The following is a 25,233-nucleotide window of genomic DNA, read 5'->3' as shown; positions in this document are numbered from 1 at the left end:
TATATTGTTTTTACGTTTTTAAGTCAATTTAGAAGGTTTTAGCAAGCCCTCCTAATCCCCGGTCTAGAACGATCCCTCACTTATCCATTCTACTACAATTGTCAAACGAGGGTTTAATTTGAGTGTCAAGTAATTCTCGCATCAGATATGTGGCAGATTTTGGAAGAAAAAGGGTAAGGAGGGTGCGGCATAGACTAGGAGAAAATGGACCTTTGGTTTGTGTCCTAAAATGCATAAGAAACCTTCAATGTTGCTGGAATTTAGGGACATTTAGGATTAGGAAAGGTTAAACCAAAATAGGAAACCTTGGCTTAACTTTCCTACTTCAAGTAGGAAACCTTCTTTGACTAGGAATCCTTCTTTGATTAGGAATCCTAACATCTTTAGGTCTTCAATTTCATCCATTCCTTTTGCTCCAAGCATATGTTATCCATTCCAAGTCCAATTTTACTCCAAAATGCTCCACAAGGCTCCAAAATGCACTTTTTTGCTTCCTTAGCCATATGAACCTAAAAACACATGAAAATAGCTTAAAATACTAAAATAACTATGAACTAACAACATAAATGTAAGAAAACAAGCTAACTAAGTCGCCTAATTATGCCCCTATCAATTACACAATAAAATCTTAAGAGTTTCTGTAAGTCATGTTCACATTTATTTCTCATTCTCTAGCTAGAAAAGCTCTGCTTGAAACTCACTTTTTGAGGATCATGGGGTAGGATCTGCATTTCATATTGTGTGATAGATAACTCATATTCTTGTTTTTGGAATTATGATCAACACTTCTTACAATGGTTGAATTCCCTAGTATGCTCTAAAACCAGGTTTCTTCCCCTAATTGTATTGATATTGGCTCTTTCGGCTCATTAGTGTTTTTCTTGCACTTGCTTTTAGAAATATGTGTACTTTCTAACACATTCTGTGTAGTGCTTAATTTCATTGGCCCCCATCACGTAATTTTTGCTGCCTTTGATCATTGTTATCTCTCATGTTGCACCCCATAGACCTAATACTCCTATTCCTTAGCTTTTTCTTTTCTTTTATACTTAGGCTTTTTCTGGACAAAAAAAAAGGGAGTAGTTTGTTTAGTCGTTAGTTTGTTTAGTCGTTTAGAAGGAGTAACTAATATTTTGCACTTATATGTGAAACTGATAGATTTAAGGGGAGTCATTTGTTCTATTGCATATTACTCTAATCTAATATTTCCTTTAATGTAAACATGCAGATGTAGTACTACAGTGGCTAATCAAAATCACATGACAATATTTTTGGCTTGGTTTATCATGGGTTTTTGTCTAGAAAATGCCAAGGGGGAGATTGTAAATGTGATTTAATCTGGCTTATTTTCTAGACAAATTTATATTAAATTGAGTATGTAATTGATCTTGTAATTATCATACAAGATCTCATGTCAATTAGTTTTATTAGTCCAGCCTTTTAGGATTAGATTGGTCGGTCAAAGATGCTGGCAATCACATCAAGTGATTGCTAGAGAAAATAAAGGGATTAAACATGAAGATTAATTGAGGAAGGACTTTCTAGTCCAAAAAAAGTGTGTAAGGTCACCTATTTAATAGGTCCTTCACACTCAAAGGAGGACATCTTTTGCAACACAAAATATCCATATTGCATTTGAGTAAGCAAAGGAAGTTGTTCTACACTTTGTTCAAATTCAGCTGTGTGCATCAGATGTTCAAGATTGAGAGTACAAGGCTTGCTAGGTTGTGTACCTGGGTCTCATATAAATCTTGTAAAGTCTTCATATTTTCCTTAGTGGATTATTATTAGTAATCTTGCCCAAGGGGTTTTCCTCTCTGAGGTTTTTCCCCTTGTAAAGCTAATTCTTGTGTGTTTGGTATTTTTCTATTTTGCTTTGTCTTTATCAATTCTTTGCATAGAATGGGTTTAAAATTGACATTCAATCTTTTAGTTTGAGTTCTTGGTTTTACTTTACATTTTCAAGATTTATCACTCCATTGAGCCTTTATTTTTATTAGTAAAAAAGGAAGAATTCTTGCTTTTCAAGTATTACATACAACAAGAAAAGTATCTAAAACATATTATCAAGTCTTATTAGAATTTACAATCACACTCTAACTACTTTAGGACCACAACACTACCCCTTGAGTGTACAAGTACTCAAACAAAATGCTGGATCAAGTCTTCAATGATGAAGCCATCAGCATAATGAGTGAATGTGAGTGTCCAAACAAATAGAAGAATGCATAAGGAATACCTCGCCATGGTAAAACTTATGGTAGGATTAAAACCCATAATCTAAGGAGAAAAACAAGAACTTGTGTTAAGCCAAAACTAAATGCTTTCAAGACTTAAGTAGAATGCACACAAGTGGATGACCAGTTCAAAATGGGTGCCTTATAAAAACCTTGATGGGTAGCAAAAACCCGAAGGGAAAAATCTCCTAATCGTAGGCAAAAAAGTACATTAAGATCAAGTGAGTATACTTCTGGATATTCCCTTAAATTTGACAAAACTTTCAAATGAGAACTATAAGAAATTCAAATCAGATATTTACACATACCAATTCCTTAAAAAAGCTTCTAGAAATTAGACTTCGGCAGTGACTTCGTAAAGAGGTCGGAGGTTGTCTTGGGAATGGATTTTATTGACTTCAATCTTCTGATGCTCTTGTTGCTAATGTGAAAAAGAAGTTTGGCATAATATGCTATGTGTTGTCTCCTTTAATGTATCATTTCTTGATTTGTCTGATACAAGTGGCGTGAGGCCTTTGTAAATCATTGCAAGGACGTCAACAACAGAAAAAAGTCCACAAGTGCTTCGAATATGCTCTATAATGGCTCTTAGCCACAAGCATTCACGCGTAGCTTTATGTAGCGAGAATTTCAACATGGTTCGAAGAATTCATAACTAAGGTCTACTTGGTTGACCTCTAAGATATTGCGATGTCTCCAATGGTAAAACATAGCTTGTTTGACAACGTGCCTTGTGTGTGTTTGATGAATAATCTGCATTAGCATAACCAATAAGGCAAGAATTAACACGAGGGCCATAAAAGCGGTGGCTTCACTCGAGGATGCATAAGGCTAGAACAAACACAAACCCGTACTACCTTTTAGGTAACAAAAGATGTCTTAACAATCAAGGAGATGTTCGGTTTAATGCATTGAGCTAAGTATAATAAACCGCCAATTGCACTTAAGTATGGAACTTTAGGCTCCAAAACCTCTTCTTCATCATCTTTAGGATGGAAATGATCTCATTTTGCATCTAGCGTATAAACGACCATAGGAGTACTTGAAGGTTTCGCTTTATCCTCACTGAAGCATCTCAACACTTTCTAGGTGTTGTTCGATTGATGAACCAGAATACCATTCGAATAATGCTCAAACTCCAAGTCTAGGCGATATCAAAAATTTTCCCAAGATCTTTCATCTGAAATTCCACCTTCAGGTGCAAGGTAGTTTTATCAAGCTCTTTAGGAGCCCCAATGAGATTTATGTCATTGACATAAATTGCAACTATCGAAAATCTGGAATGTGACTTCTTATTAAACATGTATGAGTATACTTCATTATTCACATATCTCTGATTAATCAAATACTCACTCTGACTATTATACCGCATCTTCCCATATTGTTTCAATCCATATAGTGAACGCCTCAATCTAAATTGAGAGGGTGTTTCGGGGTCTAAAACTATTTGGTCTAGTTAATATGTGAGATCCCACATCACCCAGGGGAGAGGAGGTGATGTGTCTTATATGTACATGCCCACCTCCTTATAGTAAGACGCGTTTTGGGTGGAAACCCAAGAACAAATTCCTGAAGGCGTGGCCCAAAGCAAACAATATCTTACTATGCGAACTGGGATGTGACAGTTTGGTATCAGAGCCACTCCCCCGCTTGAAGTGTGGCGACGAGGGCATCGGGCTCTTAAGGGGGGTGGATTGTGAGATCCCACATCGCTCGGGGGAGAGGAGGTGATGTGCCTTATATGTACATGCCCACCTCTCTATAGCAAGACGCGTTTTTTTGTGGAAACCCAAGAACAAATCCGTGAAGGCATGGCCCAAAGTGGACAATATCTTACTATATGAACTGGGATATGGCATAATGTAAGTCCTTCGTGAACTTTAATGGTGATTTTTGTATCAAGATCCCTATAGAGAAACGTAATTATCACGCCAGTTAGCTACATTTAGTTTTTCAGAAACTACCAAACTGACAAGGTAGTGGAACGTTCTAATATCAATTATGGGAGAATATGTCTTTTCATAATCAACCTCAAGGAGTTGAGAGAAACCTTGCACCAAGAGACGTGCCTTATACCGTACTATCTCGTTCTTCTAATTACAGTTCCTATGAAAACCCATTTATGGCCAATGGACTTCGCATGTGGAGCTGTAGGAACTACATATCCAAACATCTTGCATTTTGCAAGTGAATGAAGTTTGACCTGGATTGCTTGTTTCCAGTTTGACCAATAAATTCTATGTCGTCATTCATCAATGGAACGCAATTCAATCTCATCATTTAGCATGACATCAATAGTTATTGGGCATGAAAATGCATCTTTGACTATCATCTCATTCCGACTACAAACCTCATCCAAGTTGGCATAATAGACTGAAATTTCACGATTTTTTGGTGATCGAAACGCTCTACCAGAGCGAGCCAGACTATGTGTGGATCCTTTTAAGCAAGGTATTTGATCTGAAATGCGTCATGCATATTTCTTTGTATGAAGATTATAGCAGTTGCTTTGTCAACTTCACTAATCGGTTCGTCCTTTACCTCTTCAATAGTAGCTCTAAGACTTTTGACGATGAGATGAAGCTTCACATCTTGAACCCACTTCAAGTAGTTTCCTACATAGGCTTCCAAAGTGGAAAAATCGAGTTTTTTCAAGTTTGACATGTCGTTGCAATGGAGGAAACAAGATTGTGGAGTCTTATGGAAAAGTAACCACCCATAGACATAATGTAGAACATTGAGGTTATATAGACATGGTTTAGTTTAACTTTCATAATTTACCTACAAAACGCAAATCCCTCTATGCAGCCATGGAAAGATACGAATATCCTTTTAGATCGGGAAGATTCCGCATCGCACTCCAACACACAATGTGAGCCAAGATTTGAACTTTCAATTGCTCTGACGTACCAAGCCAAGTGATTTATGACAACGATTTGTCAACATGCATCATTTTTTTTGGCTGATTCATTTCCGTACCATGCATTATAGTACAAAATATCCAATCCTTAATATTTCTTAAAATCCTTTACGATCTCAGTAGGCTTCAACATTGGCTTGGAAGAAGCTTGCTCCATGAGAACGGATAAGACCACTTTGGATGACATCATGCCACCCTTTCGTTCACGAATCAACCCGCTGCAAGTGTGTGTGTTGTTCAATGTACAAATATAAAAAAAACCATTGGCGTGACACAAAGTGGCGTGCACCCACCACATATAACCTTTAGACAGTTTTTTAGAACACTCAGCTGTCACTTTCTCCTTTTCAGTTTTTAAAAAAACTGTGCTAAACCCCTTCTCGATGGAATACATACGAAGTTTGTCTCTAAATTCAGAGACCACCCCCTCCCCCAACAATAAACATTTGCCCAACCAGATTAATATAGGTTTTCAATGGGTGAGATAGATAAGTTTGTGGCAGTGGTGCAACATATTTTCCAATGAAATCATTGGTGTTACTAGGTGTAGCACCATCCCAAATGTTAAAGGAAAATCCATTCCCATTAACACCACTATTACTTTCACATGGTGATTGACAATCGTTAATAATAATAGTCACTGAATTTTGCTTGTCAATATAACATGACAAATGTAACACTCGCACATCTAAATCAGATTTTAACAAGCAGGAAGGATGGTCAAGGACAACATGAGTCATTTGGAATTCCCCAACTATGAGCTCATCAAACCACGAACACACTTCATAGCACAATCCCATGAAAGAGGTGTCAACATATATTGGAATTGTCGTTGATGTGTTTTTGTAAACACATCTTGCAATGATGGCACCCTCCATTTTTACTCCTAATAGTAAAACAACAATGAAATAAATGGTAGGTTGATTAACAAACAATACGAAGAAAACAAAATGAACATAGATAAAAACAAAGGATACAAATACCTTGTTTCTTTTTTCTGCCTAATCCGTATTTTGATAACACAACCACTAAAAAACCGCACTGGACTCAAGTATAAATGATAAAAATATGGAAAAAAAAACCCAATGTGAGACCAACTTAATAAACTTTCGAATTTATATAGAACTAGAACTACACAAATTTCAGGAGAAATAGATGCACTAAAATAAAAAAAAAACCAAAATTAGTGCCTTTTCATATTTTAAATTTGGTAAGAAGATAAAAAATTGAAATAAAATGCCTAATTTTATGCAAATTTAAAAACATAGACAATGAATTCAGAAATATGCATAAATATTCAAGTCCTACATTTATGTCAAAACACTCCTTATATGGAGTTTGGAAACGGTAAATAAAATGTATTCCAACTATTATGTTAGTTTCCAACATGATATATTATGAGAAAAATATGCATAAATATTCAAGATTTAATATATCTGATTCGTTAATTTCTTTATTATTTAAATTGAGAAAAATATGCATAAATATTCAAGATTTAATAATGGAAGTTTTAACGAAAAGTACGCGGTACTGTTCACTTTAACGAAAAACCATATTTTTACACTAAAAAGTCAAGTCTAGTGCAATTTATTTTGCCCACCATTGATTCGGCTATATTTATATACACATTAATTTCGCCTGTTGTGCATTCATCTCCATAATTTCGTACATCAATGTCTTTAGATTTATTATTTTTTTTATTTCTCAAAGTCATTAGCTCTCCCATATAATTTGCATGTAATTAATTTCTATAAATCGAATATGCAATAGGGGTATTTTCGGCATCCAAAATTTGTCAAGTTGAATGTAATTAATGAAATCGCCTCTGTGGATCCTAGTCACTGAGTTTTTCTAGAGTAAAAAAGTCATGTTGAGTTTTTTATGTGTAAAATTGAATTCTAAGGACTAAAGTCATATTTTCATTATATTCTATTACCTTATCAATGAATATTGTACCATTTAAAAAAAATTAAATTAAAAATAAAAAAATAAAAAAAAATAAAAAAAAACCTTCTACATGGCAGTTGACACTTCTCGAAGCTTTGGTCACCTGACTTCTTCAATTTCGCCGGTTGCCTCTTCATTTATATTTCCACTAAAGGATAATTAAGTAAATATTTATATAGTAAATAATGAGTGTGGTCATTGGATTAAGTCAACATATGAAATGATGAATATTACTATTTTACCCTTTTGTTCTCTCTCAAGGGTCTCGTGTGTTTTTGGTGGCGGACGATTTCAAAATTTGGCTACGGTTTTTTCTTCTTCTCAAGACTTAACTCGTATCCTGTAACCAACTATAACGATGAATGAGGTTGGATGGCGGTGAGTCTCAAGGGGACCAACATAGCTACGTGCAGTATTGCATAACCCCAGGCAGATACCGGCAAATTGGTTCGCATAACCAAAGTCTGAGCTTTCATTTGAAGGCACTTTATGAAAGCTAATACCAGGGCGTTTTGGGTGTGAACATGGGGTACAGGATGTTCAACTTCAATCCCAACAGACATGCAATAATCGTCAAAAGTTTGTGACATAAACTCTCCAGCATTGCTAGGATTTTTGCAAATGCAACATTGTGTGGAAAATAAGCAGACATGTGACCATCGCGTCGATGCATCAACCAACACCATGAAGTATCTAAATGGTCCGTATGTTGGTTGGATAGGTCCACAAATATCCCTTTGAATCCTCTGAAGAAACTTAGGGTGGTCGTGAATAATCTTTGTAAGTGAGGGTTAAATATTCAACTTCCCCAAGTAGCATGCTTTGCAAAGCGGATGGCTGGGATAAGATTTCAAGTGATGCCCAAGTAATGCTTTAAGGATATGGCGCATCATATCTCGTCTAGGGTATCCCATTCGATCATACCACAGTAGTAAAGTTTTCTACAACTTGACCATAGGGCTGGCCACCTGATGGGTCTCAATGGTGCGAAATGGTTGTTATGTACGACCCACTCAGGAGACGTTCCAGCTTCTCGTGAATACACTTCAGGCCATATTCGTAAGCAGTGATACAAAGAAATTCAGAACCATTCTCTTCAGTGGTTTCAACATGATATTGATTATTTAGAATATCTCTAAAACTTAGCAACGTTCTTCCAGAACGTGGAGAATAGAGCGCTTCTTTAATTGGTTAATTCAGTACCATTGGACAACATAATACTAGCTTTTCCGTATCTTTCTATCAGGTTGGATGGGCTGAGAGGGTTGTCAGAGGTGCATTTTTAGGTACGAAGTTAGTAAAATAGTGTTTCTCATGCAATATGGTGTGCGTAATGGCACTATCAGCCAGACAACCAACTTCCCCACTAATCATACCTAAAAATAAATTAATTGATTTGGTCACATGAAAATCATAGCAGTAGCTTTCTTAGCCTTGTCGACGGGTTCATCGTTGGTTGGTTCCTTGATAGTAGCTCTAAGACTTTTTGTAGTAAGATGGAGCTTTACATCTTGAACCCACTTCAGGTAGTTTCTTCCAGAGACTTCCAGATCGGTGAAATCGAGCTTGTTTAAGTTCAACATGTCCCTAAAATAAAGGGTACAACAAAACGTGGTTAGTCATATGGAAAGCCATAGACATATATCATAGAACATTCGGGTTCTATAAACATGTATTGGTTTAACTTAAGCATGAAAGCTACGGGTTTCAAGTGGTAAGTTTTGAATGAAAACTTTAGGTTTCAAAGGCACTAAATTCAAAACTACAGGTTTGATTTAGTTATGAACGTTCAGTTTATATATAGGGGTACCTACAAGAACACATAATACAATATACAATAAAGTGTAGTGGATTTGTGGATTGCTTCAGGAACCCAAGTGTGAGTGTTTCGGGACTACAAAAGATAGTCAATGGTTCAAAGAAACAAAATAATTTATTGAATCGTTAATTGCCAAAAGTGAACTTCAGGCCAATAATTTTGGATTAATTACCAGATTAATGGACTGTTGGTCACTTTAATTAATTCAATAGATCAAACCATTCAGGTTTGATTGTAGAAGCAAAAATAATAATAACATTTGGGTTAAAATTATAGAGAATGCCAAAAATAGAATTGGATTTGAAAAACCATAGCCCAATATCAGTGGGCTTTGGTGCCGTGTGTAGGGCAAGGCCTTAAAAAGGCTTAGTAGGCCACGAGTTGCTTTGGGGCAGCCTAATCATAGTTGCAAGCCACTGGTCAGGGTCTGGGATAGGCCCAACATGGGGGGTGGCCTGGGTATGGGTTGGGTACGAGAAGCCCAGCCAAAACACTGGCTTCGAATCGCGGGCTAAGGCGCGGGAACCCAGCAAGAAAGCAGGCTTGCTGCAAATGGTGAGTGGGATGAGCCCAACAAGCATCGGGCTTACTGAACATGGGCTAGATGCGCATGGGTGAGCCCATCAAAGCTACAGGCTTGCTGGAATGAGCTAGGGCTACAGGCCCGTTTCAAAACCTTAACTAGGCCAAGGGCCTGGGTGTCATGCGTGCGCAGCAAAGCCTAAAAGGCTGCTGCCATGTGGTCCAGATGTCTAACAACGTCATCCCAAAGTGCTCCATACAGTTGGGCCGTAGGGCAGCGACGTTGCACAACACCGTCGTGAGTTATGCTGCAAAATCCCATATTTTTTTTTTTTTTCAAATTCTAGGGTTCAAAACCTTAATTGCTTCTAAATTAATTTCAATGATTTGACTCACAAATTTTTCATGAACAAGTATATATATTGACAAAATATATGAACGCATATACACTATATATAATTAGAAGGAAAATATAAATATAGGGGGTTCATGCTCACGGGGAATGTTTTCATGCTTCAAGGTTTTTTCAAATATCTTAATTTATTTTAAAAGAACCTGATTGGTAGAAAATAATTAAAGCCTTTGATATTGTAGAAGAAACCCTTCTCCACGATCCTTCAGTTCCTTAGCTTCTGGCAAGAACGTGCTGATAACATGTTATAGGCCTATTTGACTGAACTGTATTTAGGACAGAGAGGGAAAGGGGTCGGCGGCAACAGAGAGAGAAAAGAGAGATGTAATTCTGAGGTGTGTGTTGTATCACCCTATTATGCCTTTATTTATAGTAATAGGGAATGTTAAATCCTTACCTATTAGGATTACAACTCTAAAATGAATTAAACTACTAAAGGGAATATACAAATATACTTCTAGATACACTAGGATTTACACAATCACATTCCTATTCTAATAGGACTACAACAGGTTTGAGATTATTCATACTGTTAATTTTTTATGTTTATTTGTTTTTTAATATTTATAGTAAAATTGTCACATCCCGGCCCAAACGGGACTACTTCCCGGGCCCGACTCCACCGTAGTACGATATTGTCCGCTTTAGGCCCCCAACACACCCTCACGGTTTTGTTTTTGGGAACGCACACGAGAACTTCCCAATGGGTCACCCATCATGGGATTGCTCTCGCGCGCTACTCGCTTAACTTCAGAGTTCCAATGGAACCCGAAGCTAGTGAGCTCTCAAAATGCCTCGTGCTAGGTAAATATGAGAATATACATATAAGGATCACTCCCCTGGACGATGTGAAATGTCACAAAAATTGCTATCGTTTTGCCTCAAAAAAAGGTGTCGTGTCTTTAATAAGTACGTGGGATAGTGTTATTGTGGTTAATGTATATGACATATCAACCGATTCTGTTGATTACGGTTCCAAAGTTCGAATTAATTATATCTTTAATTGTATTCATAATTAATGAGTAATTTTCTGTAAGGATGATATTTGAGAGATGTTTACTTAGTTTGGCGTGTTATATATATTATCATGGTGATTGTATTATTGTGAATAAGGACGGCTTATAAAACAGAGTTATGTGTGAATGTGCTGTTTTGATTCGCATCTAACTAAATAAGTAATATATTAATTAGATCATCCAACATGGATCATTATATAAGCGGTATACTAATTTGACTTCTATTTCCTTTCCCAAAGGTTTAGTTGAGCGGCAAGCTAAGGCCTAGCGCCTAGATGGCTAGGTAGGGTCTAGGCGGACTAGACGGATTTAATTAAATCTATTATATTTTGTGTAAGTAAGTGTCTATTTATACTTAATATATATATATATATATATATATATATATAAGTTCATCATAAACTACAAAATATAATGACATATATATTATGAGCTATCGGAACATAATGAAAACATGGAAAACAAGCATATAATGTGTATTCATTTAAGTATTCAACAAGTCTTTTACAATTTATTAAAAAAATAAAATGTAAAATGAAAATTATCTATTTTCTGTCTAAGTGAGTTGCAATCTAGGCGGGTCTTGACGGGCTAGACGGGTGACTTAGTAAGTTTAGGCACCCTTTCTTAATTTTCAAATGCATAGGCATTAATCGGGGTGGTGACTGACCGCCTAGAGCCTAGGTGGTGCTAGGTGGGGATTTTTAGAACAGTGAACAAAATATCATAAATTCCAAAAGTCGTGATAAAATATGAATAATACTTGACTACTCAAAGGACGAGTATGAGTTCCAACTCAAAAATGTTCTTTGCTGATTCATAGAACTACATGTTTGTGATCAGATGTCTTGAATTGGTAAAAGCATTACGAATTGTCTATGTATTTGCTATAATAGATTGACTAAACAACTTAGTTTTAATTCATTTTTTGCATAGGTGATCTTTACAGTATGATTCATAATATGAATGGTTTCAATCATAAACACAAAGCTCTATGGTTCAAACATGCGTAATTTTGAGTAGGAGTTCCTACTCATTGTTGAATTGCCAACATTATTCATATAATATAGAATTAGGGGAAATCTTGGATGGGAAGAGTTTAAGAAGGAAAGTTTCAACAAAATTAATATTTAAGTAAATCCAATATAAGTATTCTTGTTGCTTATGGTGTTGCACTTCATGCTCATGACAACAACGTTATAGAACTTATGGAATGGAAAATCGAGTGGCCGAATGAAACAAGGTGAATGTGCTTGGTGTTTTTTCTTTTTTTTTGGGTCAAAGTGTGCTTGGTGTTTCGCAAACCGTCTATGTATGAATTAACTTTGATGTTGCCATGTTATTATTGTTTACGATACAACCAAATATTTCTTAATTGTTATTGTAAAGTTGTAATTTTTATCACCTAGCTCCAGCTAGATTATAATTTTTTTAATATTGAATTCGTATTTAACTAAGCTCTTGATGTGGCCTTGATCATTTAAAATGATTTTTTTTAATTGCTTTTTTATAACACATACGATATTCTTATAAACTAGCTAGGAATAGGACTATAGGTGAAGAATTTGAACTCGAGAAAGAGCAGGTGAAAAAAAAATTGATTCAACCACCAGAACAATCTACCACTTGCACTAGTAATTAAGCTTGTTTGAACTTCCTAATAAAAAAACACTTCTATTTCCTTGTTTAAAAGAACTTACAGAAGGATTCAAGGATTGCAATTTGGAGATTACTGACACACCTTGACCGAAATCAAGGCGTGACGGCCAGCACGCCTTGATTTTGATCAGGATGTGTCAGTAATCTCCAAATTGCAATCCTTGAATCCTTCTGTAAGTTCTTGTGACGGGCAACACGCCTTGATTTCGGTCAAGGTGTGTTAGTAATCCCCAAATTGCAATCCTTGAATCCTTCTGTAAGTTCTTGTGATGGCCAGCATGACTTGATTTCGGTCGGAGTGTGTCATTACGGAGCATGTTTAACTAGGCAAAAAAAATTACAACTCATGTGGTAGCTTTGTTACTATTAATTTATTGATAATCCTAAAAGATGACGTTAGAATTAGACCACGGTGCCACCACTGGCATAGTCGGAATTATCACCAATTTCACAATTTATGGTCACTGCCGCCTCTTTATCTTGCTGTCGCTTTTATCATCACGGTCATTGTTCTTTCCACCACCATTATTTTTGTCAGTAACCAAGACGATCATATACTCTCAAAAAACATTAAGACATGTAGTACGTTTATTTGGATATTAAATACAAAGTCTCTTATCACACGCTTACAAATTGACTTTGGTATGTAAAATAAGTTTTTTTACAAAAAAAAAATGATTTAGGAAATTACATTTTTTATTTATATATTGTTTTATAAAAAAAGGTTATTCAAAAAGAAAATGGAAGTCACCTATAAACCATTCACTAAAGTGGAGTGTTTTTGTTATTTTTTCTAAAGTTTTTAATTTTAACTCTTTTTAATTTACTTGTAATTTTGCAGTTCTTCAGGGGTAATATATTGTAGTTTGATTGTTTCCCCATTATGGGGACCTGAGGTGCTGCCTTTATATATAGAGATAGAGATACTTATATGGGCTCAGAATCTGTAAAAACGCTTATATTTATATTCATCGAATTTTTATGAAAAATGTAAGTGTTTCCTAAAGGAATCGTACATTAGATACTTCTTTTAGAAACCACTTCAAGTAATGATTTCAACCTAGAAGCACTTATAACCTTTCTTTGTCAAGCACTATCAGAAACACTATTATTGATCTAATAGCGTTTTTAGTTACTTTCAAAGTGACTTCCAAACATGCCCATAGATTAATTGAAACAATGGTACGTAGGTGAGACACTGAAATATATAGAAATGCCCTGGTGGTTTTGTAAGTGACATTCCTTCTCCTGTTAAATGTTTAACATATATCATATTATTTAGGGGTTTTATCACCATGATACACTGTTTTTCTTTGCTGATTAAAATCGTTATCACACACTTCAATGGCGCAACTGGGTCACTGGCAAAAGAGCATGCATGATGATGCATGCAGACGCGTAATGGAAACCTCAAATCCTCAGAATGATTGGCTGCTCCATCGTCCTCATTCAGCTAAGAAATTAAGTATGCACCTAATTTCACGTCTCCTATGGCTATTTTTTAATTTTTTTTTAATTTTTTTTTAATATTTTTTATTTTGTCTTTTGTATATGATATTCTTTCGTTCAATCATCTATGTTTTACAATCTTTGTCCAAAAAAAAAAAAGTCTATGTTTTACAATCAACAGAAAATGATTTGGGAATGCTTTTATAATATTTAAAATATCCCATGATGTCATCCCCAGAGTAATGAAGGGTATGAGAGGATCACCCTTTTAAATGACTCTAATAGTTAAGGGCACTAATCGTGCTTTGATAGCATTTGGTGACATGAGTCTTTGTCAAACCACAAAGTGATAAAGTCCTTGACCTATTATTTCCCCACCAGCAGAACAGATTTGTAGCAATTTTTTCTGTAACTTCTTTTTCAAGTTATAAACCAACTTGATATATATATATATATATATATATATATATATATATATTTCTTTTTTCAAATTACTTTCATTAAGGAGAAGGAGCGAGTGTAAAATTATTACAATAATTCAGGAAAATGAGTTTCAAACCTGGAACGCATGGGTAAAAACCCAAAACCCTAGCCACCAGCTAAGACATTAGAAATCCTTTTACTTGGTCAAATAGACAAGAAAGGACTTGATCTTTGAGAGATTAGGTAGAATTGTTGTAAGGTCAAGTGGAAGGAAGCATAAGTACCGCGAACTTAGTGGCCTAATTCCTCCTATTGTGCAACTTGCCCAAGCTGGCCTCAACTCCACAACTCACGGTCATGCCTACCTGCTCTCAATTGAGTCCATCTTGCTCCGTAACTCCCATACATGACAATGCCTGCTACGTGGCTCTTAGTCGCGCCTATCTTGCACCACGATTCCCAGCCGTGCTGACTTATGCTCCACGACTCCCAACCGCGCCGACTTATGCTCCACAACTCTCATTTGCACCTATTAGGCTCACAACGCTTTAGACTTCAAAGTATTCAACGACAAAGAAGAACATGAGGCTTTAACCAGCAGCCCCTCGGCTAGCAAAAGACTTAACGATGAGGAAGTTTGCAATCAATTCAAATTCTCAGTTGACCACCAACTAAGCCTCAAGGAAGTACATGGTAAAACATCTAAGGACGGTGCAACACTTGGACAAGGTCTGAGAGCAGTTTGAAGTCTCAAGAAGATCACCGAACAAGACATCACATGCATATGATTATATTATGCAGCAATCCAGTTGTCTTCAGCTGCACTCACAACAATGACTTCCATGCTCTCTAGTGCGAAGGGGTAAATTAATATCCTGACACCCATTTGGGGTTGCTCTCTAGTGTGAGAAGGAGGGTAAACTAATTCTCCAACACCCATCTGGGTCTTCTCATCAATGTGAGAGTGTAATCTAATTCCCCAACACCTATATGGGTCTGCTGTGACATCCCACATCGCCCAGGGGAGTGATCCTTAAATGTATATTCCCATCTCTACCTAGCACGAGGCCTTTTGGGAGCTCACTGGCTTCGGGTTCCGTAGGAACTCCGAAGTTAAGCGAGAAGAGGGCTAGAGCACTCCCAGGATGGGTGACCCTCTGGGAAGTTGCTCGTGAGTTCCCAGAAACAAAACCGTGAGGGAATGGTAAGCCCAAAGCGGACAATATCGTGCTATGGTGGTGGAGCGGGCCCGGGAAGTGATCCGCCCCGGGTTGGGATGTGACATTGGTATCAGAGCCTAACCCTGGTCGCGTGTGTGCCGACGAGGACGTCGGGCCCCTAAGGGGGGTGGATTGTGACATCCCACATCGCCCAGGGGAGTGATCCTTAAATGTATATTCCCATCTCTACCTAGCACGAGGCCTTTTGGGAGCTCACTGGCTTCGGATTCCGTAGGAACTCCGAAGTTAAGCGAGAAGAGGGCTAGAGCACTCCCAGGATGGGTGACCCTCTGGGAAGTTGCTTGTGAGTTCCCAGAAACAAAACCGTGAGGGAATGGTAAGCCCAAAGCGGACAATATTGTGCTATGGTGGTGGAGCGGGCCCGGGAAGTGATCCGCCCCGGGTCGGGATGTGACATCTGCTCTTTGATGAGAGAGGATAAACTAATCCCCGACACCCATCTAGGTTTGCTCTCCCACACGATAGGGTAAACTCATCCCACCAACTCTCAGCTTGGTCTGCTCTACAGCGCGAGAAGGTAAACTAATTCCCCGACACACATCTGGGTCTGCTCTCCAACAAGAAGGTAAACTAATTCCCTGACACCCATCTGGGGTCTACTCTCTAGCGTGAGAGAGAAAACTAATTCCTCAACACCCATTTGGGTCTACTCTCCAATTGGGAGAGGGTAAACTAATCCCAGTACGCGCCATTGGGGTATACAATGCTCTCTCCCTGGGAGAGGATAAACTAATCCCCCTACACCTCGTTGGGGTATACAATGCTCTCCAACATGCTCTAAGCGTATAGACCAGCTGATATTGAAATTGAATTGGAGCTTGTGGAATGATGCCATGTGAAATGGAACTCAACCAAACCCGCAGGGGATTATTAATAAGGCAGAAGAATGGTTGCAGACGCTCCAAAAATGGCAATGCTCTCTTAAAGGAAATCATTGTGCAAAGCGCGACAGAAATGGATTGCTCCTTCTTCAGGTTTCTTGAAATGCAACTTTGATAGGGCATGGGAGGAAAGCTCAAGGAGCGACGGAATGAGAGCTATCATTCGAGACCACCAGGGAAATTTATTGCAGGGGCTTCAGGAAGGCACAGAGATGTCATATCTCCGCTGCACGCGGAGGTTTTAGCAGCGAGGTTTGTTGCACTGGTGTTGGTGCAGAGCAGCCATGGCGGTGCTGGAATAATATTCGAAAGAGACTCCAGCCTTGTCCTTGCAGCGTTGAAACAAAAGCATGAAGATCAGTCCACTTTTGGACCTATTATTGAAGACACAAAAGGTTTACTACAAGCACTTGGGCACTGTGAGTTCAGACACACAAATCGGGACGCGAATCATGCAGCACACCGACTAGCCCGTTCAGGTATTGGAGGAACTAGTGATGCGGTATAGTTGGATGATACCCCTGACCTACTCCATGACTTATTAGTGGAAGAAAGGCCATTGTAGTTTCCATTGTTTATACGGTTGAGGATGTTGTTTGTCGGGGACTTTTTTATTTTTTATTTTTTTCCTTCGATCGGGTTGAAATCTCCGGTAAAATTTTGATCGAAGCTCATTTATGCACCTTATCCTTACTTTGTACGTTTTATTAATTCCTGAATATCGTACTTTGCTAATAAAAAATTTAAAATTGAGGAGACTATTAAGATAAGATTTAATATCTTTATTAAAAAGTATCAAAAATACAACTAAAAAATTAGCAGAAAGTTTAATTATATTATACTAACCAATAACCAAACCCAACATCTGAACCGGCTGCCTCATCTGGGCGGCCGCCCGGTCGGTCTAACCCTACTACACCGTGTATTTAAGTCCAAAATTCCCATCAGTTCCTACTCATAATTAAACCTTGTATTAGCTGCATCTCGTAATATATACATTTTTTGTGAAATTCCGATTTTGACCCTCTATATAATATTTTTCTTAATTTCAAAGCTTCGTCAAACCAACCACCGGTCGATCGGTTCAGCACTCACATCACCGAACAACCGTTCGGATTCTCGTCGCTGAACATCTGCGGCGCAGGGTAGTGTTCCATCGGCACAGCGTAGCCATGGCTAGAGGACCCCTGGCTAACTTGCGCCTGGTGCGCTTGAGCCTCCATGACAAACTTGTTGTGGTTGTAAACGTGCCCTTCGTCGTACCAGTAGTAAGAAGGAGGTGGGTAAGGGTATCCATTATACTCCATCTTGCTCACCTCCATCTTGGGGGCGCCTCCTCCTCCTCCTCCTCCTGCGGCGGCGCCGTCACCTGCTGCGACTGCTTTATCTTTCTTCTCACCAGCACCGTCTTTCTCTTTCTTATCGCCTCCTGCGGCTTCCTTTTCCTTCTTGTCACCACCGCCGTCTTTTGACTTCTTGTCGGCAGCTCCGCCGTCATCTTTCTTGGGTGGGACCACTTCCACGGCCCTCCGGAACTTCTCTTTGAGGTAGGGTACAAGTTCCTTTACATCCATGAATCCCTTGACCATTACCAGGTCTTTGGGTGCGTCAAAGCTGACACTGTTAACACCTGCGAACACCATAATCCACTTCTTTGTTAGATAATAGAATGACAAATTTGCCCATGAATATTTACAACTTTTGGTAACGAAAATATAAACTTTACATAAACCTTTTAAAATTTATCACAAAGTCTTTAAAATCTTTATAACGTCAAGCACATGCATCATAAAAAACAAATATTGCAAAAACGCTCGAATGCTTTTAGCCGATTTGAATATTCAGCATTCAAAGTATCGTTATGACTTAATTTTCTATTAATCTAGATTAGTCTTTTTACAAAATCTAGTAAAATATTATTAGTTTAATAGCGTGGTGCCAGTGGCGTGCGTGCATCGTTCTGACTAAATTAATATAATCCAAATTCTATATTCTATTCTTCAAGTCATGGAAAGTACGAGAATCGATTGGAATTAACCTTTAAACTTGGAGATTTTACTCTTCATCTTGTGCATGCAACCCTCACAATGCAATCTGATCTTCAACACCACAGAACTCTGAAACCACCCAACAAAAAAGAAACAAATTTAACAGCAAAATTAATATATTAATATATAGAGAATGTATAATTTCGAGCTGTTTCCAGCCTACATAGCTATTACTATATACATGAATGTCAATAAATTACCTCTTTGGGTGCCTCTTTGGGCTTTTTGTCTTCAGCCGGCTTTTTCTCATCAGCTGGCTTTTTCTCATCATCCTTTTTCTCAGCCTTTCCCTCTGCGGCAGGCTTCTTGTCTCCACCACCGCCACCGCCATCTTTTTTGGGCTGAGGAGAGACCAGGTCGATCTTCTTCTTAATCTTCTGCTCCAGTTTCTCCTTAAGCCCGGCGGGGTTAACCTTCCCAGTCACAGTCACTTTGTTGGCTGCACTATCCGTCTTCACTTGTTCAACGCCTATACTAATTCAAAAATTAGTACCAAATTAGCCAAAATCAATTAATAAAATAAAAACGTGTTTGTTACGTAAATAGTTGTTAGACCATCAAATTAAAGCTTGAATATAATGCAAAATGCATGTACGCCATTAAAGTCAAATTTGTGTGAACTGTTTCCCTTGCTTCAACGCCTGAAAAAGGCTCAGCTCTTATCCAAAATTAATAGATATTTATTTATTTATGGTCCCCTTCCAATTTCCATGAAACGATTTTAGACCCTTTTTTTGGTACTCAAAAAAAAAAAAAAAAAAAAAAGGAAAAATCTCAGAGACTCAATGTGGTCTGAAGTCCGGCGAACTTGTTAAAATCCGAACCTTTTCTTTACAATGTTCTATATTATGTTGATAGAAGGGGACGACGGGCACACTGCTCTAACCAACATCATCCAAAAAGCCAATTAAGAAAGCAGAAATGATAAGAACACACAAGCTCAAATCTGTCATGTGATCAAAATTTGATATCGAAATCGGTGGATAATTCGTGATGACATACCTTCGAATTTCTTGACGGCTCGTTTGATTTTCTTGGCGCATCCCTCGCAATGGATGTCGGTCTTCAAAACGACGGTGACCACCCCGTCGTCCTTCTTGGGGGCGGCGTCAGCCGGCTTTTTCTCACCGTCATTCTTCGGCGCTTCCTTTTCCTGCGAGGACATTCAGAACCATCGTTAAAACAAACAACTTTGGTGGAAGCAAACTATTACTAGTGACGAAGAATGACAAGGTTTTGGTTAATTTTTACTAACCTCACCCATGACTGGTAGTTGTTGGTGGCGTGGGCGTGCGATATGAAAAGAGAGAACAAACAAGAAGTGTTTGTGTTTTTTTTTGGGGGGTAAATTGGTGAATTGGAGAATTAGGAAAGAGGTAGGGAGGATGATAATATATAGGGAGAGGGGAGGGAGGTGGGTTTGTTGAGAAATGTGGGAATTTTCAAAGATTTTTATGTATGTTTATGTATGGGGGTATGTGCATGTATGCATGTGAGACGTGTGGTGGGTATGAGTATGGGGTGGGGGTTGGGGGGCGTATGATATTTAATTGGGTTGAATGATGATGGGGGTTGCAGTCAGCAGAGACGGGCTGTGGCACCATAGATTTTTAGTACCACGAGAACACGATTTTAATTTGTTACACTACGTGAAATAATAAAATTGATACAACTGATTAAAAATTAAAAATAATAATTTAATTAATTATATTATAATATTTAATGTGCTAAATCATATTTTCAACCCACTAAAAAAATTTATCTTGTTGCACTACAGGCTTCATAGAATGCCGCCGTGTTGGACTAACGTTTGTCGAGAAACGACGGCATCGTGAGAAGTCAGCCAATTCTGACTAGACCCTGACGTGTCCAATCAACCTCCTTCCTTTTTATTGTTCAATTAAGTAGAATTAAAGGTGAACTAAACATAATTAAGGTGAATTAAATAGTTCCACCATGAAAAACGATGGTAAACAGTTTCTGGACCGTTATTATTTGAGAGGAGGGATGTTGTAAATTCCAACATTAATTCATAATATTCATAGTAGGTTATCTGTTTCTTTTCGTCTTTCTTTTGAAAAAATAAAAAATAAAGGTAAGGAATTCAAGTTTAATGCGTTTAATTTTCTTCTTGTTCAGTGTCATTTGTATATTGGTGGATTACTCATTTATACGCCATTCAAATTTGAAATATTTTAGGAGTCTCGACTTTATTAACGTATACAATTACAACAAAATTGAACTCGTGCTAAGACGTCATGAATGAATGGTGAAGAAAAATGGATGCAGAAGCAACAGCAAGTAATCATGTAAAATGGAATAAGATTAGTAGCTCATTTTCGACATTTTAGTCTTTAAATGCTTGAGGAGGAATCAGAAAATGATCGATAGCTCAATTTTAACATTTTTGATGTGCGAGGAGGAGCCGAAAAAATAACTTTGTCTACATCAGCACTGCGGTCTATTGTATTACTCATCACTTGTAATCAATCAAGAAATCTCAATTTTTTCTTAAAAGTGAGTATAATATCGATTTATGATTGATTATTTTGCGGCTTAACTCAAATCATTAAACCTAAGACAACTTTGCGAATTACCCCAATGCCAATGATGTAATATGGACTGAGCATTCGAGTTTGCAATCCGAAAAGACTGCGTTGAAATATCTGTTGAGAGTTGTCCCACATCGGTGAGGGACAAGGTTTGCTATATGCTTATATGGTATTGGGCTACTTCCCATATTGCCAATTGATTTTATGGTGAAACCTCAATTTCATCTGGTATCAGAGCGGATTGTCCTCGTGTGAAGCTAAACGGCCACTCGCTCTCCATGTCACCCAATTGTTGTCCACGTGTAGGCTTGAAAATCCGTCACACGTGCGGAGGCGTGTTGAGAGTTGTCCCACATCGGTGAGGGACAAGGTTTGCTATGTGCTTATATGGTATTGGGTTACTCTCCATATTTTGCTATGTACTTCTATGGTATTGGACTACTTCCCATATTGCCAATTGGTTTTATGATAAAATCTCAATTTCATCAATATCAATGTCATATGACGACTGAATCACCCATTAGAATTCGATTTAAGTGCAACTTTGACTAGATATTCAACGTCATTATCTCTTCCCAATAAAATCCAAAACAATGTTGGAAAATTAATCTATATATTTTAGCATCGTATGCAATTATGCATGCATTGACCAAACCCTAAATAATCGATGCTCCAATTGCGTATTATGGTCGCATTTGGTTTCGGCTACAACATCAACATCAACTATATTTCGTAATTATCAAGTTCAGTCCAAACCGCAACACCCAATTATGGGTTCCAAGGCACGAACCAAAAAAATGTATAGATACAATAACGAATGACATTTGAACTCTACTAAAAGTAAGTTAAAGTCGGATTTTTATAACACATGTAATGTTTCTGATTATATATTGTACATGTTATGATGAATGAAAATGCAAAAATCATATATAGGCGTCAATAAATCCCGTTGAACTTGTTTTTAATACTATCTGATAATAGTCATCAAAGACAAATTGATAAAGGAAGAATAGTTGGCAATGATGTTAACTTAAGCTTGAAAAGATTCAAAAGGCCACTAAAAGTTCAAATAGCTTTGGCAGGACATTTGGTATGGGAGGAAACTTGATGAGGAAGGTTGGCTCGTGATAAGCTAGGGAGATGTTACAGAGTTTGGCTCTTGTGTTAGGGATTTAAGACGCCCGGTGGGATATATGTTGGCATCTTGTGCTAGCTGGGTAGAAAAGCAATGGGGGACACTTGACACCAATGCCAAAGAAAATGATGTTAACTTATTTGGGACATCCGACCTAATCGAAATGATAACATAAAGAAAATAGCATGCATAAGTTAATACACATAAAATTATCAAGAAAGATTTTGAGTTCGAATTTCATAAGTGACAATTAATGAGACACTGAAATGTTTGATAACCATCATTTAGGACATGGACTAAGGAAGTGAATGCCTAAACCAAAATGATTGCCTATCTCCAAATGTTTAAAAAAGTCCATATCAACAATAATGGTAAAAAAAGACATTATTGATGTTTTCCAACTGAATGGCAGGAAAGAGAATTGTTGTCAAATTAGTAGATTCAAATCTATTTTTAGTGGATAATAAATGTCTTTTTATAATTTTTTTATTATCTTTTGTTTTAAAAATACTAATTACAATTATGAAAAATAAATAATGCAATTAATAATAATTTAAATTTGACATATTGGTTGGAGAACAAAATTTGCAAAAAGATCAATGTGCCACATAAGCCTTCAAATTTAAATTTTGTGTGTAAAATTTGAAATCTCCTTTGGAGATGGGCTAATTACATCTCCAAGGGAAATGTCAAAATCCTATTAAATGTCTATCCAACCGAAGTATTATTTGTTGATTGGATTTGAAAGCTTCGTTGTGACAGCCCGTCCCGGAAATTTTAAAAACGTACGCGTGAAAAGACGATTTTACCCCTAGTGCGATTTCTTTACGTTTATTGGTTGTTTTGGGTTCCTTGTTGGCATGTTTTTGGGCCACACACACACTAACCTACCCCCACACCCTTCTCCCCTGCCCTGCACCCTATCCCGTGCCTAGTTTCCCTTCCCATTTCCTCCTCCATCGTACGGACACACACACAAACCTATCAAACCTTCACAGATCGAAGGTATAAAGTACATATCCATGCTCGTGAGGCTCGTAGGAGTTCAACCATACCCATTTCAGGTAAGAATACCTTCGTTCTCACGTTGAACTCGGGTTGCCCGATTTTGGTACTGTTCATGCACACGTAATTTCTCATGTTTTTGGGAATTTCAAGCTTGTAGGGAGCTTGGTGAGGTCCCTAGGAGGCTCGGGGTGGTTCGTTTGAAGGTTTTGGACGTTGGGATCACGAGTTTCGAGGTTGGCCGGAGTTGGGGTGATTTTTCAGGTGAGATTTTGCAGATTTTAGCACTTGAAAGTGGTATGATTGTGTTCCTCTCGTTGTAAGCTTCATTTTGGTACCAATTTTGTGAAATTTGGGTGAAAAACGAAGAAGTTACAAAGGTTTGAAATTTTCCCGATTTTCCGGCGCCGGAGCCTCGCTGGAGAAGACAACGGAATATTCCGTCAAATTTGACCGAATATTCCTGATGCCGTTGACGGAAACCGTTATAAATAACGGAATATTCCTAACGACGTCAGTTGATGCCGTCAGCGTGCCAGGCACGTGCCTGCGCGTGTGGTCGTGCCTTGGCCGGCGCGTGGGGGCGCGTGCGACGGTGAAAAATTATTTTAAAAATATGGGGATGTTCCTGAGGTTGAGTAGATCACGTTGGTGTATTCATACACCCCATTTGAGCATTGTATGAGAAGTTATTTCTTAAGTTGGGTTATGTGCTTTAAAATTAACGTTTTTATAGTTGTTTTGCATATAGGTGATACCTATCCCGAGGACGAGCGTGGTCACTCGAGGCAGGGGGGTTACGACCCTTCCACATATCAGTGAGTGGGCTTTTGGTTTTCCGTATATACCTATATACTTATATTTTCCCAGATAATGATTTGAAATGTTTATTCGTTAAATGCCATATATTATATTGCCGTTTGTTATGCATAGTTACTTGCATTTATATATGTGTGTGTATTGGTGCTGCGGACGCATAGGTAAGTGCCAGGTGAGTTGTGATTTATGTTTACATTCAATGGTGATTTGTGATACATAGAGAGCTCATAACCTGCACCCCCGGTGTCAGTGCTCCCGCCCTGAGTTGGGCACAGTCCTTCACGTGTTGTTCACCTCCCGCACCACACGCTCAAATTGGATCCAAGTTAGGTGCACAGTCCTGTCGTACAGACCACTTTAGGTGGTTCTGACTCGTAGGTGACCCGCGATTATTCGCCCAGCCTTCACGTGATCGTAGCACTAGAGCGTACTTATTTTACACCCAGTCCTGTCGTACAGACCACCTTAGGTGGTTCCGACTCGTGTGCAGGTATAGATAGTGAGATTGAGATTTGAGCTCTAGATTCAGCCGTACAGGTCACGTTAGGTGACTCCGACTGACAGATTAGATAATATTGATTCGATTTTACCTGAGCACTTGCATTTTACCTTGAGATTTTGGCATGGCGTATTCCTGAGCATGATTTATATATTTATATACTCTATTTTCTGGGAAGTATACAGGTTTTACGGCGAGGGGTTAGAACTTATTTATTAAATGGTTTTTGAAAAGCTTTGTTTTTGCCCACTCACGCTTTTGTTTTGCGCCCCTCCAGGTTCTAGTTGGCTAGCACTTGTGGTGGTTTCCCTGAGGATTTCCCCGGCATATCTGACAGATGATCACCAGCGTAGGACCACCTTCGGGTGTACTTTTGTTGCGTCATTTTCTCCTGGACTGCTTTAAGCTTTATGCTCTGAAATAAGTGTCGCACTTACGCTTGCACTTGTTTTTATTACTTTATGTAAGCTAGTTTTATTTATCCGTACTATTTATATTACTATTTTATTTTGCTTCCGCACTGTGCACATGGTTACGTCACTTCCACGCGACGGGCAGCATGCCCTGATCTTGATTGGGGTGTGTCATTCGTGATTAGGAGTCATGACATCAAAGTTAAATTTTTTTTTTTATTCATTTTAATGATGGG

General features: G+C 38.0%; 1 protein-coding gene across 1 annotated transcript; it reads right to left on the bottom strand.

The window, feature by feature from the left end:
• Positions 1 to 17,287: 17,287 nt before the first annotated feature.
• Positions 17,288 to 19,991, bottom strand: LOC125472253 (heavy metal-associated isoprenylated plant protein 6-like). Its single transcript, XM_048573462.1, has 5 exons — positions 19,830 to 19,991; positions 19,577 to 19,727; positions 18,775 to 19,043; positions 18,565 to 18,643; positions 17,288 to 18,156 (listed from the first exon to the last, which is right to left on the bottom strand). The coding sequence occupies exons 1-5, from the start codon at positions 19,836 to 19,838 to the stop codon at positions 17,618 to 17,620; spliced, it is 1,047 nt and encodes a 348-aa protein (XP_048429419.1). The 5' UTR covers positions 19,839 to 19,991; the 3' UTR covers positions 17,288 to 17,617.
• Between the last annotated feature and the right edge of the window lie 5,242 nt (positions 19,992 to 25,233).

Source organism: the organism of the source record quoted next, unplaced genomic scaffold, assembly GCF_019419815.1.
Source record: "Pyrus x bretschneideri cultivar Hongxiangsu unplaced genomic scaffold, Pyrus_bretschneideri_v1 Contig68, whole genome shotgun sequence".
In the NCBI taxonomy this organism is placed as follows: Eukaryota; Viridiplantae; Streptophyta; class Magnoliopsida; order Rosales; family Rosaceae; genus Pyrus; species Pyrus x bretschneideri.
The sequence above is the reverse complement of the archived record's forward strand: the minus strand, read 5'-3'. Positions and strand labels throughout refer to the sequence as shown.

Coding starts and splice junctions, on each gene's coding strand:
- LOC125472253 (XM_048573462.1), bottom strand. Junction 19,044..19,576: donor AGCCGTCAAGAAATTCGAAG/GTATGTCATCAC, acceptor GAATTAGTATAG/GCGTTGAACAAGTGAAGACG. Junction 18,157..18,564: donor TAAAATCTCCAAGTTTAAAG/GTTAATTCCAAT, acceptor TGGTGTTCGCAG/GTGTTAACAGTGTCAGCTTT.